Source organism: Leptonychotes weddellii, chromosome 2, assembly GCF_054177405.1.
Source record: "Leptonychotes weddellii isolate Sample4059 chromosome 2, ASM5417740v2, whole genome shotgun sequence".
Taxonomy (NCBI): Eukaryota; Metazoa; Chordata; class Mammalia; order Carnivora; family Phocidae; genus Leptonychotes; species Leptonychotes weddellii.
Window position 1 is genome coordinate 4,851,642 of NC_138370.1, and position 16,280 is coordinate 4,867,921.

General features: G+C 41.5%; 1 protein-coding gene across 4 annotated transcripts in view; it reads right to left on the reverse strand.

The window, feature by feature from the left end:
• Window positions 1-15,480, reverse strand: part of LOC102738310 (microcephalin) — a 208,266-nt gene extending 192,786 nt beyond the window's left edge. Inside the window, exons 1-5 of one of the 4 annotated variants that reach the window (XM_081807147.1) lie at window positions 15,153-15,480; window positions 11,775-11,887; window positions 5,851-5,994; window positions 4,885-4,974; window positions 1,606-2,790 (exon numbers count right to left, since the gene is read on the reverse strand). In XM_081807147.1, coding sequence (XP_081663273.1) covers window positions 1,606-2,790; window positions 4,885-4,974; window positions 5,851-5,994; window positions 11,775-11,880 — 1,525 coding nt within the window. In that variant the 5' untranslated portion in view covers window positions 11,881-11,887; window positions 15,153-15,480. Of the gene's footprint in view, window positions 1-1,605; window positions 2,791-4,884; window positions 4,975-5,850; window positions 5,995-11,774; window positions 11,890-15,152 lie in introns of all 4 variants that reach the window. The other 3 variants (XM_031036541.2, XM_006741172.3, XM_081807162.1) reach the window with 3 other exon arrangements.
• Between the last annotated feature and the right edge of the window lie 800 nt (window positions 15,481-16,280).

The following is a 16,280-nucleotide window of genomic DNA, read 5'->3' on the forward strand; positions in this document are numbered from 1 at the left end:
TAAGTCTCTCCTGCCCTAACATGCAATGATCTTCTGTCTCTGTGGAATGACATAAAACAAGGCGACTCTAAAAGGTATCTTTATATTAGACCACACAGAATGTCTGTTCCATCTCTGAGTAAAATTTAGTGACCGCAGGGCCCTGGCTGCACCCCACTGCTGTGACAGCCCCCATCATGTGATGCTGAAATCTGAAGTCTCCTGGAAGGCCCAGTGCTTGCCCCTCATGGTCCTCCACATGCCCCAGACCCCAGGGGACGGTGGACACGGGGCTGAGTCCTAGAACATCCTGCTTCCAAGGAGAACTGCACTCTTATCTTAACAACACTGGGGTTATGGGGTGCACCACACTGTCTGAAACCAGCCTTTTTTTCATTTAATTTATATTCGCACGCCATTAAATATTATTCAGAGGCTTTAAAAATAAATAAGATAAAAACTGAGAAAAATGAGAATGTAAGCTTTAAGAACAGGATATTCTTAACTACCAAAACAATTCTATATATCTACTGATTTATAGTAACCTTAGAGTCAACAAGATTTTAAAATAAACATTTTGAAAACACATACTAAGCCTAACCCAACATAAAATATAGTTTGTCAAATTTATTTTCAGAAAGCTAAGATAAAAAAATAAGGTTAAAAACATAAAAATTAATTCTTATGTGAGACTATTTTGGGGAATTTATACCCAACCAAAAAATACACATCAGTGATTATTTCCACACCCATAACTTTTCCATCTCGAAAAGGGCGGTTAAAATCATGGCGAGAGCAGACAAATAGTGAAGAATAAAGTTGGTCTTATGAAAATTTTAGCCTAATCTTTACATAAAGATGGTTAAAGTTCAAGATTTCATCACTTTTGACTGCTGACATTTATTTGTGCTTGTAATCAGAAAGTGTGAAATGTTTTCTAATGTTGTTACTTTTGACACAATTACCACAATTACAGAATTCGTTACGATGGTCACAATTAAATTACACACAGGAGAAAATCTATTTAAGTGATACACTTAAAGCAAAATAAATAGAAGCCAAACAAGGCCTGTTACAATGAACTTCTTACACTGAGCAAAAAAAATTTTTTTTTTCTTTGTAACTAACATTGCCCAAAGTTTCTTCAAAATAAATACTGATAATGTATTTCCACATTTACTTTCTTGTACCTTCTCTTTTCTTGATGGAATCAATACCTATACTGCCTTACTTTCCCTTCTAAAATAAACAGTCTCAAACCTCTAGCAGAACGCTTCTGTGCACAAGGTCACGTTATCTTTGTAAGAGGCTCCAGAGACAAGGGAGTGTTTGCTCTAGTCAACTATTCACATTAGGCATCACTGGCTCTTGGGCCCTACACGGAAAGGCCTGGGACAGATGTATTCCTAACAGCAGACTGGACCCAGGCACCTAGAAACTCCAGAGGGGGGTGAGCACCTATCCCTACAGAATGCATCACTGGAAAATATCACACACACATTCTTTAAAATTAAAAAAAGGAAAAAAGGAACTATTTAATTATGGAAAGGTGGTGATGACATTACAAGACGGCCACACCAGCACATATTCCTGCAACAAAGGTACTTGTAAAGGAGATTCACATACTTCCATCGCATCCACTGGATGACGGTTCCCTTCCTTCTGTAGCTTTGTCCACAGTACAATCACCCACAAAATCGAGCTCATGATCACACCGCGCTTCACCACCAGATGAATTCCACATTTGAGAAGTGCTATCTTCTTTCTGTACGCTTCTCATGTCCAGCAATTCTTTCATTTCCGTGCTGCTCCCTTCCAGAGGAGTGAAATCGCCATCAAGTCCCTCCCCTCCATGCCCCTGCGGCAGAGCGGGCTCATCATCCACGTGACAGCATCTGTTCCCCTCTGCATGCGGGCCTGCTCTTCTCTGAGCACCAGCCTGCTGACAACAGCCTGGGGTTCCTTCAGCAGCACACATTCCCTCAGAGGTCAGGCAACCCCACATTGTGTCTGCCGTGTGCTGTGTAGGCTTCTGAAGACTGCAGCTAGTTTTTGCTGTTACATCGGTCATGTCGACTGACCTGGGATTTTTACCAATGCAGGAAAAGTCCGCCATCTGCAGCAGGTTTCTTCTCTCCCTCTGAGAAAGACCTCCCCTGTAGCTGAACCGAGCAAGGCCTACAGATGGCTGAAATCCAGGAAGAAGAGCCTCTGAACTCCTTTCCCTAAGATTATCAGGTGAAAAATAATCATCGTACGAGGACACCCCACAGCCAGGGGTCTCAACAGCACACCCGGCCGGGAGCTTCAGGCGGCTTCCCGATGTCCACAGCTGCACCCGCGGCCCGGCAGGCTTCCCACCGCACCCCTTCTTCTTCAGTCTCTCTTCGGGGGGCGCATCCGAGCTCTCAGACATTCTTTTTCTCTTTGCTGAAGAGCTCTTGGATCGTGAACGTCCCGAAGGGCGGCGTTTGGTTGCAGGTAACATAGGGGACAAGCTGTGTTTCTCATCAAACACCATCCTGGCCGCTTCCTGCTTGTCCGGGGTGACTACCTCACCTGCAGGATCTCCTGGCCGAAGAATCTCTTCTTTGGAAAGATTACCCATGGGTTTCCGAGGAGTTAACTGACTGAGGTAACTGGGAGATGCTGATGAATGGATGCTACTTGTCTTCAGTGCAGGTGAAGGAACACACACATCACTTTTAATTTCATCCACAATTCCTCCCAGTTTCCCTTCCTGACTTCCACATCTCGCATTTCCACAAAGATCGTCAAAAGATGAGTGCAGGTCACGAGCAAAGGATTCATCTGGAAAGTATTAATGAAGAATTAACTTTTTAAATGGTTTCAATTATTATAAAAGTAACTTTCGGTTAACCAATAAAGCAGTACTTCTTAAACATAGTTATTGGTTAAAAAGAGTACCAACCATATCCTGGTTCTTCTCATTTCCACCTGAGGACACCTTTCAGGCCAGCATTTTTCACTAAGGAACCGGGCATCGAGGGCATGGGGACTGTGGGGAGGGCGGGGACAAACCTCTAAAACTGTTATGCTCACTTTCTGAACATTCATATGCATGTGCACTTCCTTCTAGGAAAAGCATCCAAACCTTGTCATTAAATTCTCAAGGAGGTCAATACTAAAAGGTAAGAACTAATGCTACCATCTACATCAAGGTCTAGTCTTCCACGAAGCAGCCCACCTGAATTCTCTGTCCTCCAGCCGCAAGTCCTCATGCTGCATTTATACTCCAAAGCAAACCACCTGGGAGATCTTATGGTTCTGACTTCCCACATGTTCTATACATTTCTTGAGAGCATTGCTAGGCTGCCACCCATCTCCTGAAAACTGTACACACGTTTCTACCTCCAGGCCTTGCCTTCACTCCAAGCTTTAATCTGGGTCAATCCTACTCAAAACCCACCTCGGATGTTGAAAAATCTCCGAGTCCTCCCACTTCACCAGGGCTAGTTACACACATCCTCCTCTGTTACGCAGAGCTTTGCCGGAAGTTCCCAAAAGCATGTGTCCTATTATTATTAGTATTCCTATCTGTCCCTCTCAATAGCCTAGAAGCTCCCAGAGCACAGACACTATTTTCTGGAATCTGAAGTCTTTAACCCAAAACTACTAAAGGCTCTCCTTCTAAAGAAGAACGGAAGTAACCAGCAGGGAGTGGAGGGAAGCCCCTAGCGGGGGTGGCACTGTCCCCACACCAAGTCAGGGAGCCTGCGTGTCTCCACGTGAGGAGCTAGAAATACAAGACACTTTTAACATTAGCAGCTCAACAAGCTTAACACACTTTTCAAAAAGCTGACAAGCAGTGTGCATGTCATGAAGCATAAATCCTGAGGTCAGACTGCCTAAGTTCGAATCCTGGGCTAGCCACTCACAACCGATGTCAACTTTTACGAGCTGTTTGACCTCTCGGGCCTAGCTTTCTCATGGACACAAAGGGAGTGACAATGATATGTACTTCGTAGGGCCAGTGAGAGAATTAAATGTGGTACAGCATAAAAGACACAGACACCAGCGCCCAAGACTGGAAAAATGAACTCTGTGTTAGTTACTACCACTCGTGTCCAACTTATATAAAATAAGTACATCGCGTAAAAAATAAAAAGACGGAGATTATTTAAGACAGATGCGTAATTTTGATACACACCAAGAGATTATAAGAATAAGCCACACTCAAAGGAAGCTGTGATTTAAACTCCTGACACCTTCCTACTGTTTGTCATCTGTCACTGTTGTGGCTTTCGTAGCTCTGCTACTTACCTGGGCCCTTCTGTAGGTGACACTGGGTGCTTATATCACATTTCTTAAAACTTACTCAAAGGAAAGCCATATGAGCATGAAAAATTATCATTCAAAGTGAAACACAGGCTCCCACATTTAAAGTGTACGTATAATATAAAACCCTAATTTTATTCTTTCCAACACTCTGCTTCTAGGCAGAAAATCTGCCATTTACCTTCTAATTTTTTTAATGATGTCTACACACCTCACTTACCCCCTTCAGTCACATGTCCCACAGTCTTTACCCATGGTGTGAAACAAGCATTTCTCATACTGTTCTCAGTAATACACAGTTTATACTGCATGCAAGTTAGTACATACAACATGAATTTTTAAAAAAATGAGCAATTGATTCTGTGCCAAGAAATTAAATGCCTAGGAGAAAAACTGTAGGAGCCAAAAAGGAGGTTTAACTCATGCAATTTCTTATGCCCTAACTGTATTACAATACCTATTTTTTATTTTAATACCTAATTTCAGGGTAAAATTCATGAATTCTAGTTTTTAACCAACTGTTCTTGACATCAGAAGGTACTCCAAATAAGAAAATCACCATGTTCTCATAGTTTAAATATATCACAGAAAAGAAAATAATTTTACCTGAACACAAAGCATCATGTGAAATGTTCCAAGAAGCTTCCCATGGGGAGTTAGCTGGGTTATCATGAGACTTCTCAAGCATCTGCGAAGCTGAAAACATAATTGCACACTTCATCAGATACAACTCTGACATGTTAGTAGGTGAAGCCCATGGTAAGCCAACACATTCTGCTCTTCCACACAAACATCGACTTACACCTGGTACTTCATTTCCCAGACCTACTATAAAACAATAAGCACAAAAAACTTACTCAAATCTATTACGGATGATGAGAATCATAAAAAATAATCTACATGTATCAGGTTAAAAAAGGATTAAACCATAGGCTATAAAGTTAGAAGAGATTTTGAGGGGCACCTGGGTTGCTCAGTCGGTTAATGCAGCCAACTCTGGGTTTCGGCTCAGGTCATGATCTCAGGGTCCCTGGATCAAGCCCCACGTCAGGTTCTGCGCTCAGTGGGGAGCCTGCTTCTCCCTCTGCTCTTCCCCTGCTCAAGCTTGCTCACTCTCTCTCAAATAAATAAAATCTTTAAAAAAAATTTTCAATATAACAGAAATAAAGAAAAACAAAAACTAAGGCATGAGATACTTAGTCTAAAAGCAGAGTCCCTCAAAAGAAGAGCCCGATTTATTTTTTTTTTAAAGGAAAACAACCCAAAGATTTTAAAAATTACAAAGGGGCTATAAAAAATAGGATTCTCAACCTATACATCCAACACTACACACCGAATATATGCTTAAAATATATGCTTTAAAACTATAAACTCGACATAGGCTTTAAAAATCTCAATGAAGCATAAGATTTTCTGGAAGAAAATATTAACAAAGTCTACCCAGAAACAGATAAAAATCTGTTAGAATCAAGAAACAACTAAAATACCTAGGTAAAGAGGGAAAAAAACCCTTCTAGCACAACTTACCCAACAATTTGCCTCACTTTCACTTTATAAAATGTGAGCACTTACAGGTAGGGGAGAGGTTCTCCCTTTTCTCCTTCATCTCCTGTAATCTCTTCTCCATTAGACTATGCTGGCCGCTGCACATTTTAATTGTGGGACTATACATCAATGAGCCATTAGATTCAAATAAGAGAACAGGTACGTCATTATCTGAAAATAAACAAAACTTTATTTAGCTAAAAAAATAAAAGGCCAGAAGGTTTAATACTTCAACAATAGGATTCCTTTCAAGGAACAACCCCCTTCCCAACACCCACGGTCTTCCTCGTCCCCTGCAACATCATTACCCACTGCTACCAACAGTCTATCTTCAGCCCACCAGCCCACAAGCAGTAACACTGGTGCGAAAACTGCTGGCTAATGTTTGCTGAGGAATGTCATGCGCCAGGCACTGGGCTAAGCACAATACGTCACTGTTTCATTCAACCTTTCCCAAACCCAGTGCATCAGATTATCAGTCTCCCCATGTAAAGATGAAGAAACCAAGACACAAAAGTTAAGTAACTTGTTTATATCCAGGATCACACAACTAGCAAGAAGGTAAAGCCAGAGTGCAATCTGGTTCCTAAATGCTGATGAAGAGCGACAGAATACATCACCCCAAACATGTCACTTTGGCATAAGGATTATTTTGAGCAGAATGCTCTTAAATCACAGCAGGTGAAAGAAAGATGCTCTGACACTCCCCACCCCACCCCAAGCTTCTTCCTGAAGGCAGGAGATAAAACTCCCCTTTGAAAGATGCACCCCCTCCACTTTATCACCAGAGAAGAGGAGCTGACGCCAAGAGAATTCTGTAAAACAGGCCTTATTAAAGGACCTCTTATCCTCCTTTGGTTCCCTTATATCTTACTTTTCCACAATTGCCTCTCCTTGTTCAACATAAGGTTCTACGAGCTGAGAACCTAAGATGGGTGCAGAAACAGTTCTGCCTCTAGGAGTAGTGTTAACTCTAGGTCTCAGAAACCACCACCACTAACCAACCCTCTCCGACCCTCAACAGACACACATATCAACTTTGGGGTCAGGAGTCCGTCAGCCATGAAATGATGGCTAAACTGGGTATGGGTGCACAGGTATGTGTTTTTCTGGAATCCATACCTGGCACATGCTCAAGGAGAACTTCAGGGCTCTGACCACCTCCCCTCACCCACCAATAAAAAGACCAAGAATCATTCAGCATCTTCTTTGCAACTCTTAAGCCTGAACAACTCTAACCACACTTCTGCCAACATGCAGACATGTCAGTTCTATCTGTAATACCTTATATTGTAGTGTTTAAAAGGCAATTTTTATTAAGATATAAATTTGATCCAAAAAGATAAAAGTTCTTTAGTACCATATTGCCAAATTCTTTTAAAATACACCATTACTGTGGTGTAAGAAGGCCCAAAAAGCAAGAGTATAAAGCTGACAGGAAAGCGGTACAGGGCTGACCTGACCAGACTACAGAGGGCGAGCGGTGCCGCAGGGCAGGTGAAACACAGGGTTCCATGCGAAATACTTTTCCTTATGATGACCTGAGGAAGTAGAAGCCCTGGGTGGGGTGTGCACCTGACTTCTGGTTTACACCCTTCTCACGCAAGTACAGCTGATGGGTGGTTGAGGACACAGCGCCTCTAGGGCCCAGTCAAGGAGCCACTAGGAGGGTTCCCATGGGGTTGATGCTTAGAGAAAGATCAGTGGAGGAGTCAAGCAATCATCCAGAAGCAGGGGGTAAGGATCATGGTGGGTAACTGGCATCAGGCAGAAAGGGATGTCAAGAGTTACTCCACGTGTCTGTCTGGAGCAGCACAGACCAGTTAGTGAGAGGCTGTTAGGGAGGGACCAGCATGGCACCAAGAGAAAGAGGCCTGATTCTCAGGCACTGGGATGACTCTGAAAAAAAACAAATGATAAAGGCAATGTTTTTGGAAATTATCTGGCAGCACTGTATATACAAGCTAAATGTTCTAGTCAATTCTGTTCCATTACCATGACAGATTTAAAATAAAGCTTGATAATTCTGCATGAAAAATTTCAAAATACAGAGCAGAGAATCTGTGATATGGCAATATACACTACAACAAAAAAGTAGAGGAATTAGTGCTTCTTATTTTTATGCCATGCATTACGTAGTTACCGAAATTGCTTACATGTATCACTGATGTGTTGGGATTGGTCTGAAACACTGAATTTAGGTAGTGAAAAAGGCAAAAAAGAGAAATACAAAAAACACATATGGTACTTCAGAGTTTCATGATGTTCTAAAGTATTTTTATAAATCATTAAAAGACTACATGTAGCAAAAAAAAAAAAAAAAAATCCAATTTTAAAAATGGGCAAGAGATCTAAACAAGACATTTTTCCAAAGAAGACATACAAATATCCAACAGGTACATAAAAAAGAGTCAGCACTACTCATCAGGAGGGAAATGCAAATCAAAACCACAATGAGATTCTAACCACATATTAGAATGATTATTATCAAAAAGACCAGAAATAACAAGTGTTGGCAAGGATGTACAGAAAAGGAACTCTTGTGTACTCTTGATGGAAATGTAAATTGGTGTAGCCATTGTGGAAAACTCTATGGAGCTTTCTTAAAAAATTAAAAATCGAACTTCCAAAAGAGCCAGTAATTCCAATTTTGGGAATTTATTTACCTGAAGGAAATGAAAACACTAAAGAAAAAAACAATAAAGGAAAACACTAATGCAAAAAGATATCTGCACCCCCCTCAGGTTCACTGCAACATTATTTACAAGTGCCAAGACATGGAAACAACCTACATGTCCACTATGGCTTAATAAAGAAACGTGGTATGTACACACACACAAACACATGCACACGCATACACACTCAGAGGAATACTATTCAGCCATAAAAAAGAACAAACCTTGCCATTCGTGACAGCATGGATAGACCTTGAGCACATTACACTGAGTGAAATAAGTCAGAGAGAGAAAGATAAATACTGTATGATGTCACTATATGTGGAATCTATAAACAAAATCAGAAAACAAAAATCAAAACAACCAAGCTCATGGGTAGAGAGAACAGACTGGTGGTTGTCTGAGGCCCCGGGGTGGGGGGATGAGTAAAATGGGTGAAGGGGCTCCAAAGGTACAAATTCCCAGTTATAAAATGAGTGAGTCATGGGATGTAATGTATGGCATGGTGACTACAGTTAGTAACACCGTACTACAATTTGAAAGTAGCTGGGGAAACTGGGTCTTGAAAGTTCTATCATGAGAAAAAAAAATGCTTTGTAAATATGTATGGTGACAGACGTTAACTGGACTTGTGGTGATCATTTTACAACATACACAAACAGTGAATCATTACACCATACAGTTGAAACTAATGTTCGGTCAATTATACTGCAAAAAAAAAAAAAAAAAAGAATAGAAATGACTCTATGATTAAACACATCAGGACAAAAATTTCCCTATTTTTTGATTCCAGAGAAGCAGCCTGTTGCTACCTAGATCTCCCAAGTTCATTATGTGATATCTGTAGCCTTGTGCAAAACGCAATCATAAACAACAGTGATTACGCCACTGTTCAAGTGCTTTAAGGTTTTACAAATGATTCAAGATAAAGAAATAAAGTATCTTGAAGCCAACTAATGCCTACAAAGAGAAAAAGAAAATATAGAATCTATATAAAATACAAATAATGTCTGTGTAAAAGCATCAGGGAACTATTGAAGAGACCAGGATCAGAGGAGTCAAGATTCTGGAAAGGAGGAGCACTGAGAGGCCAGCTGACAAGCAGTGGATGTTTTTACCCCCAGGAGGATTTACCATTAAGACACCTGGGGCAGAGGCTGAAGGTCCAGTCTTTGACCAGGCACACAGCAGTTGCTGAGAAACAAAGACACAAGCTGAGTGTTTATCAGTATCAACAAACTAAAGAAAAAACCAAAGGCTTTGCGGCACCAAATCCCACTGAACAGGGTGTAGTAGAAAACAGGTCCTTGCACGTATGTGATTTTATCTTCAAGAAAGTTGCCCAATTCTGAAGCTACAAATGGCAGGATACTAAAAGTTAAGCCAAATTCTTCTGTGAAATGGAAAGTTCTCTGTGGTGTATTTTCACTGAGAGATGAAAATGGGAGTTCAGGACCAGTCAGGGGAAGAGATCCTAGTTATCATGCCAGGCTTTCAGTGGAAAGGTTTAGATGGGGGCATCTGGGTGCCTCAGTCGGTTAAGTGTCTGCCTTCAGCTCAGGTCATGATCTCAGGGTCCTGGGATTGAGCCCCACGTCAGGCTCCCTGCTCAACGGGGAGCCTGCTTCTCCCTCTCCCTCTACCCCTGCTCCTGCTGTCTCTCTTTCTCTCTCTCATAAATAAATAAAAATCTTAAAAAAAAAAAAAAAAAGGAAAGGTCTAGATGGCCACGCTCTGGCATCAGTGTCAAATCAGAAGTCTACCAAGCCTTACCAAAAGTCAGTGAAGCTCCTATTCAAATCAGTCCAGATAAAGCCAACAAGGCCCCACTCCAACTGCTTAGCAGAGGGAACTAGAAACTTTGTGTCTAAGAAAATAATAATGCCAGGGCGCCTGAGTGGCTCAGTTGGTTAGGCGACTGCCTTCGGCTCAGGTCATGATCCTGGAGTTCCAGGATCGAGCCCCACATCGGGCTCCCTGCTCAGCGGAGAGTCTGCTTCTCCCTCTGACCCTCCCCCGTCTCATATTCTCTCTCTCTCAAATAAATAAATAAAATCTTTAAAAATAAAAAGGAAAATAATAATGCCTAGAGCTTCAAACATATTTTATAACTAATGACTTGCCTTCAATTACAAAAACCATCCATTCCTACTAAGAGACAGGACGTATATAACAAAAAAACAAGAGAAAAAAAACATCATATAAAACAACATAGGCATTCTAGATATTGCAGATAGAAGCAAAGAAAGATGAAAAGAAAAAATGTGAGTGATTTAATCAGAATAACAGAGTCTATAAAAAAAAAAAACAGAAACCCTAGAACTGCAAATAAAATAACCAAAATTATGAGCTGAACAGATGGATTTTATAGCAGATTAGACATGGCAGAAAAACATATTAATGAACTGTAAAAAAAGATCAATAGACAATATACAAACTGATGCACAGAAGGGGGAAAAAGAATTCAAGTACCTCTGTGAACTCCAAGTAGGATATTTAAAAACAAAACTGGACCGGGAGCCTGGGTGGCTCAGTCATTAAGCATCCACCTTCGGCTCAGGTCATGATCCTAGGGTTCTGGGATCGAGTCCCACATTGGGCTCCCTGCTCGGCAGGAAGCCTGCTTCTCCCTCTCCCACTCTCCCTGCTTCTGTTCCTGCTCTCGCTATCTCTCTGTCAAATAAATAAATAAAATCTTTTAAAAAAAAAAAAAAGAAATATGGACCAATGAACATAAAATTCAAACTGCTGGAGGCAAAAAAAAGCAAACAAAAGGCAAAGTTAAAAGAAAATATACCTTTAAAAGAGCAAAAATACAACTATGGGCTAATGTGTAAATAGGTATTCTGAAAGCCCAAAGACAATGAAATGTGTTTCATTTTTTTTAGCTTTAGTAAGGAATAATTGAAAGATAAAAATTATATTTAAAGTGAAATAAAGGAAAGAATATATTATCTAACATTTCCCTATCCTAGGTAACAAAACAAAAAGACCAAGTATTAGGTAAAAACACAAAGTGAGATACAAAGTAACAAAGAAATGAACAGAGGTTTATTCTAATAGGGCTTCTTAGTCAAAATCTGTTTTTCCATAGTCATTCCTTGAAGTAAAAAGCTCCATCGATGTGGTGAGTGATGGAGACTTTGGCCCATGAACTCACACCATGGCCCTCCGGCAGCAGCGGTCCTGTCTCCTGCAGCCGGGTCCGCCCGGGCACCACCGGCCGTCCGGCAGCTGAAACAGGTGCACGGGACCACGCTGGATTCCTGGACTCACCCAGACTTCTCTTCTGCCTTTGTAGCTCTGTAGCCATTTTCTCAAATTTCTTCTGAAGCCTTTTATCATGTTCCGGTGTTTTAGGAATAAAATCTTTGGGCTGCATACACTTCCTCTGTGCAGAAAGGACATAAAAATGACTACTGTACCACAGCTGTGTAACGAGACAACCTGTTCCCGATGCTTCTGATACCTGTCACAACACTGCAAGTACAACTTCTGACAGAGGCATTTCTTGCCCTGCATGTGAAACAGCAGTATTTCTTTCTTTCTGTGCCTAAGAACTGCAGCAGAACGGAAAGACTAGATACAAGGCTGTACATTAAGTAGCTACGTTTTCTGAGGCATTTTCAGGATCCCAGCAATCTTAGTTTCCATGAAGGTTCTTAAACAAAATTAGTCGTTTTCCTTATTTTTGTTACTCTAAAATTATCTCTCCTCCTTTCCTGCCCCCCAAAATCGTAACATGGTAACAAAGTACAAAAACAATTATTTTCTAACTACCAAAGAAAGGAACCAATATTGAATCCTGCTTTATTGCCTTAAATCACAGTAATTCTATTCAGCCAGTAAAACCCAAAAACTCGAACTACACATACAAGGTGTGACAAACAGGATAAAGCCTGAGGCTAATGTCCAAAGAATGTCTTCGGTTAACTTTCCCACACCCACACTTGTGTTCTTGACTGAGCAACTTGCTCTCATTCATTATTTAACGAAATTTTTTTTTTATGTATTACTTATATATGACACATATAAAAAGATATGTGTCAAGCACTGGTCTTGGAACAGAAGAAGATTCTGGCTATCAGGAGCTTTTACTCTATTAAAGAATGACAGAAAATAAACATCATTAATAAGTAAAACAGAAGTTATGTGTGTCAAGAGGGTTAATTCCAGCAGGCCTGGAACTGGCCTGAACTGTTTTCCCCAAAGTACAAGCACAGCATGCAATGTCCTAATGAACAATGTTGCTTTGTAACCGTAAGTCCAGAGAATCTGGGAGCATTTGAACTCCCAGAGCTGGTCAACTGCCCATCACCAGTGGGAGGGCTCTGCTGTTGGGGGAGGTAAATGTACTGACAACAGGGGTACACGACCAGCACAAGAGTCCCCCTTAGGCCTCCCTGGTCCCAGGGTGCTCCCCAGATTCTCAAACATTATCCTTTAGGGTCCTGTGAATCTTCGTTGGCAACTGAACCCCAGCTAACTGCCACCATTATTACAGTATGTCAGAAAGGGGCGAGTCCCCCGGACAGTCAGGAAAACAGCACAAGAGTGGGATCAGGACAGCTGGAGCACTGGGAAGGAGACACTACTGTACACAGAGCAGTCAGAGGGGGTCTCCCTGAAACAGGAACTCTGGCACAAAGCCCTACTAAAGTTAGAAAAATGGTCACACACGTGAAGTTTGGGGCAAGCATGTTCCAGATAGAGGGAACAGATATGCAATGCAATGGCTCTAAATCACAAGTACTCTTGGTGAATTTAAGAACAGCAAGCAAAAAGGTCAGGCTGGCAACAGAAAGAAGGGAGAGGGAAGCTGAGAACCTTGTCAAAGAGCCCAAAATAATATGGTCTGAAGTCATGTTCGCTTTGCATGTTCGCTTTGCAACTGCACTTAGAAAAGAGAAAGGAGGGGCGCCTGGGTGGCTCAGTTGGTTAAGCGACTGCCTTCGGCTCAGGTCATGATCCTGGAGTCCCGGGATCGAGTCCCGCATCGGGCTCCCTGCTCGGCAGGGAGTCTGCTTCTCCCTCTGACCCTCCCCCCTCTCATGTGCTCTCTCTCATTCTCTCTCTCTCAAATAAATAAATAAAATCTTTACAAAAAAAGAAAAGAGAAAGGGAATGTTTTCAGGCACAAGTGGACATTTAAATGAAGTAGGTAAGCAGTCATTACTTATGCTTCAGATCAGGGAAAATGACCAAGATTAATAATATGCAGCACTAGTCACTGTGTCAAGAAATAGGTACCCCTGTACACTATTGGTGGAACTGTTAAAGTGCATGTACATTTTGACCCAGTCACTTCATTTCTAGATAATCCACCTGGAGAAATAAACTCAAACATGTCACATAAACAACGTGCTTAGTAAAAACTGACAATGATTTAAGAGTGCACAAATCCAAGAAAGACACACTGATGCCATATAATAAATATGGAAGAGTGAAGAGCTACTATATACTGTCGTGAAATGGTTAAACACACACTGTTACGTGAAGAAGAAAAAAACAATCTCCCAGACGATACACGTAACACAGAACCTCACTGTACAAATGTGTGTGTGCGTGTGCGTGTGTGTGCATGCGTCTGTAGTGTACGTGTACTGAAGACCATCCGCAAGGACCCAAGTCAAACCAAAAATTGCTTATTTTGAGGAAAGAGACATTAAGAGAGGTATTTGCCTTATCTGTGTTTACCCAATGTTTTACGATGAAAATATACTCATATTATTAATATGTTTTTAAAATAAGTCGTTTACTTCTAAAAGGGTAGACACAGCTATTGCTTGGCGGTATCACTTAGAGTGGGGACTTAGAGGCTCTAATTCACCTCTAATCGAAGGAAATCTGGACAGAGACTGGAGTTGTTTGTCCATCACTCTAACTGAAGGATATCTGGACAGAGACCGGAGTTAAGTTTGTCCGTCACCGCCCTGCAAATCCCAGCTTGCCCGAGATGAAATGTCTGAGATACAGAATTCACCATTTACAGAAAATCTGAGACGCCCACGGGACCGTCTTCCTTAACCTACAGGAAATGTATGGGTCTAGTCTGTCTAACTCAGTTTGGACAAAGTCTGCAAATCTCCTCCCCAACAGGGATCCTCATGTGAAAACAAAGCAACTCTGACGTTTCCTAGTAAACCAGTTTACCTCAAATAAAGAAATCACAATTAAAACTTTTAAATAATAAAAGAGTAAAAATGTTATGGATCAAATGTGAACTAGACCTCAGAGGAAAGCCAGTGTCTTTATGTTTGCACTTAATTATTTAATAAATAACTTGGGTATTTCTGCATCCGACTTTTGAGATTTTCCAGCTAAACAGCAGAACAAAGATATTTTGCTGCAGACATAAAAAACTGAATTCTGAAGCAGTTCCCAGTGCACCTGTATGTCTGCTAGTCTCTTGGCAACTTTTAGTTTTCCACTGGCCAGACACAGCTCTTCCACTTCTCACAAATTACATCAAAGCATTTAAAGGATACACTAATGTCTGTAACTTTCTTAAAAACCCTATGTGGAAAGAACAGTATCGTCAACTCCAACACTTAGAACACCTCTTAATATATAATATATATATTCCACAAAGTGTCATTTTCTAGGAAAAAAAGAATGAATACATTCATAACTGCCACTGTCGAAATCACATACTTACTTTTTTTTTAATTAGGCTTGGTAGGTGTTCCCTAGTGTTAGCTGCAGGGAAGAGTGCTTCATCGATGTGTGCTCCAGCCGTCCGGCATCTGTGTAATTAAATTGACAGAGCATAATTTGTTCCTGTTATAGTCACACAGCATCGCATCAGCGCATGTTATCAGTCAGCAATTTAAGAGATGCACAGGCCACGTGAACAGACATGACTTTTACAGTAAGTACATTTATAACCAAATACAAAGGGCAATATAAATTCAACTTTCCAGGGTGCCTGGGTGGCTCAGTTGGTTAAGCGACTGCCTTCGGCTCAGGTCATGATCCTGGAGTCCCGGGATCGAGTCCCGCATCGGGCTCCCTGCTCAGCGGGGAGCCTGCTTCTCCCTCTGACCCTCCCCCCTCTCATGTGCTCTCTCATTCTCTCTCTCACACATATAAATAAATAAATCTTGGGCGCCTGGGTGGCTCAGTTGGTTAAGCAACTGCCTTCGGCTCAGGTCATGATCCTGGAGTCCTGGGATCAAGTCCCACATTGGGATCCCTGCTCAGCGGGGAGTCTGCTTCCCCCTCTGACCCTCCCCCCTCTCATGCTCTCTCTCAAATAAATAAAATCTTTAAAAAAATAAATAAATAAAATAAAATAAAATGCCTGGAGGAGGGGCGTCTGGGTGGCTCAGTCAGTTCGGCGTCTGCGTTCGGCTCGGGTCATGATCCTGGAGTCCCGGGATCGAGTCCCGCATCGGGCTCTCTGCTCACCGGGGAGTCTGCTTCTCCCTCTCCCGCTCCCCCCTCTTGTGCGCTCTCTCTCTCAAATAAATAAATAAAATCTTAAAAAGATAAAAAATAAATTCAACTTTCCAAAACAGTCTCTCTACAGTGTTTTTAAAGCGTAAAGGAGAAGTGAGAGGCAGCTAAGGGAAGCGGTTTTTATGCAGTAACTTCAGACTGAGGAGAGCGGGGCACACACACGGTATAAGCATATGCTGTTAAATGAATAGTAGAAGAGTAAACAGGACATCAAAGGAATAATCTAGAGCTAGAAGGGCCCTAAAGAAATTCTGCCAGAAAGATTATCTTGCCCCTAAAACTGGTGTTTCAACGGAGAGCTGGCTGGGCGATCCCAGCTTC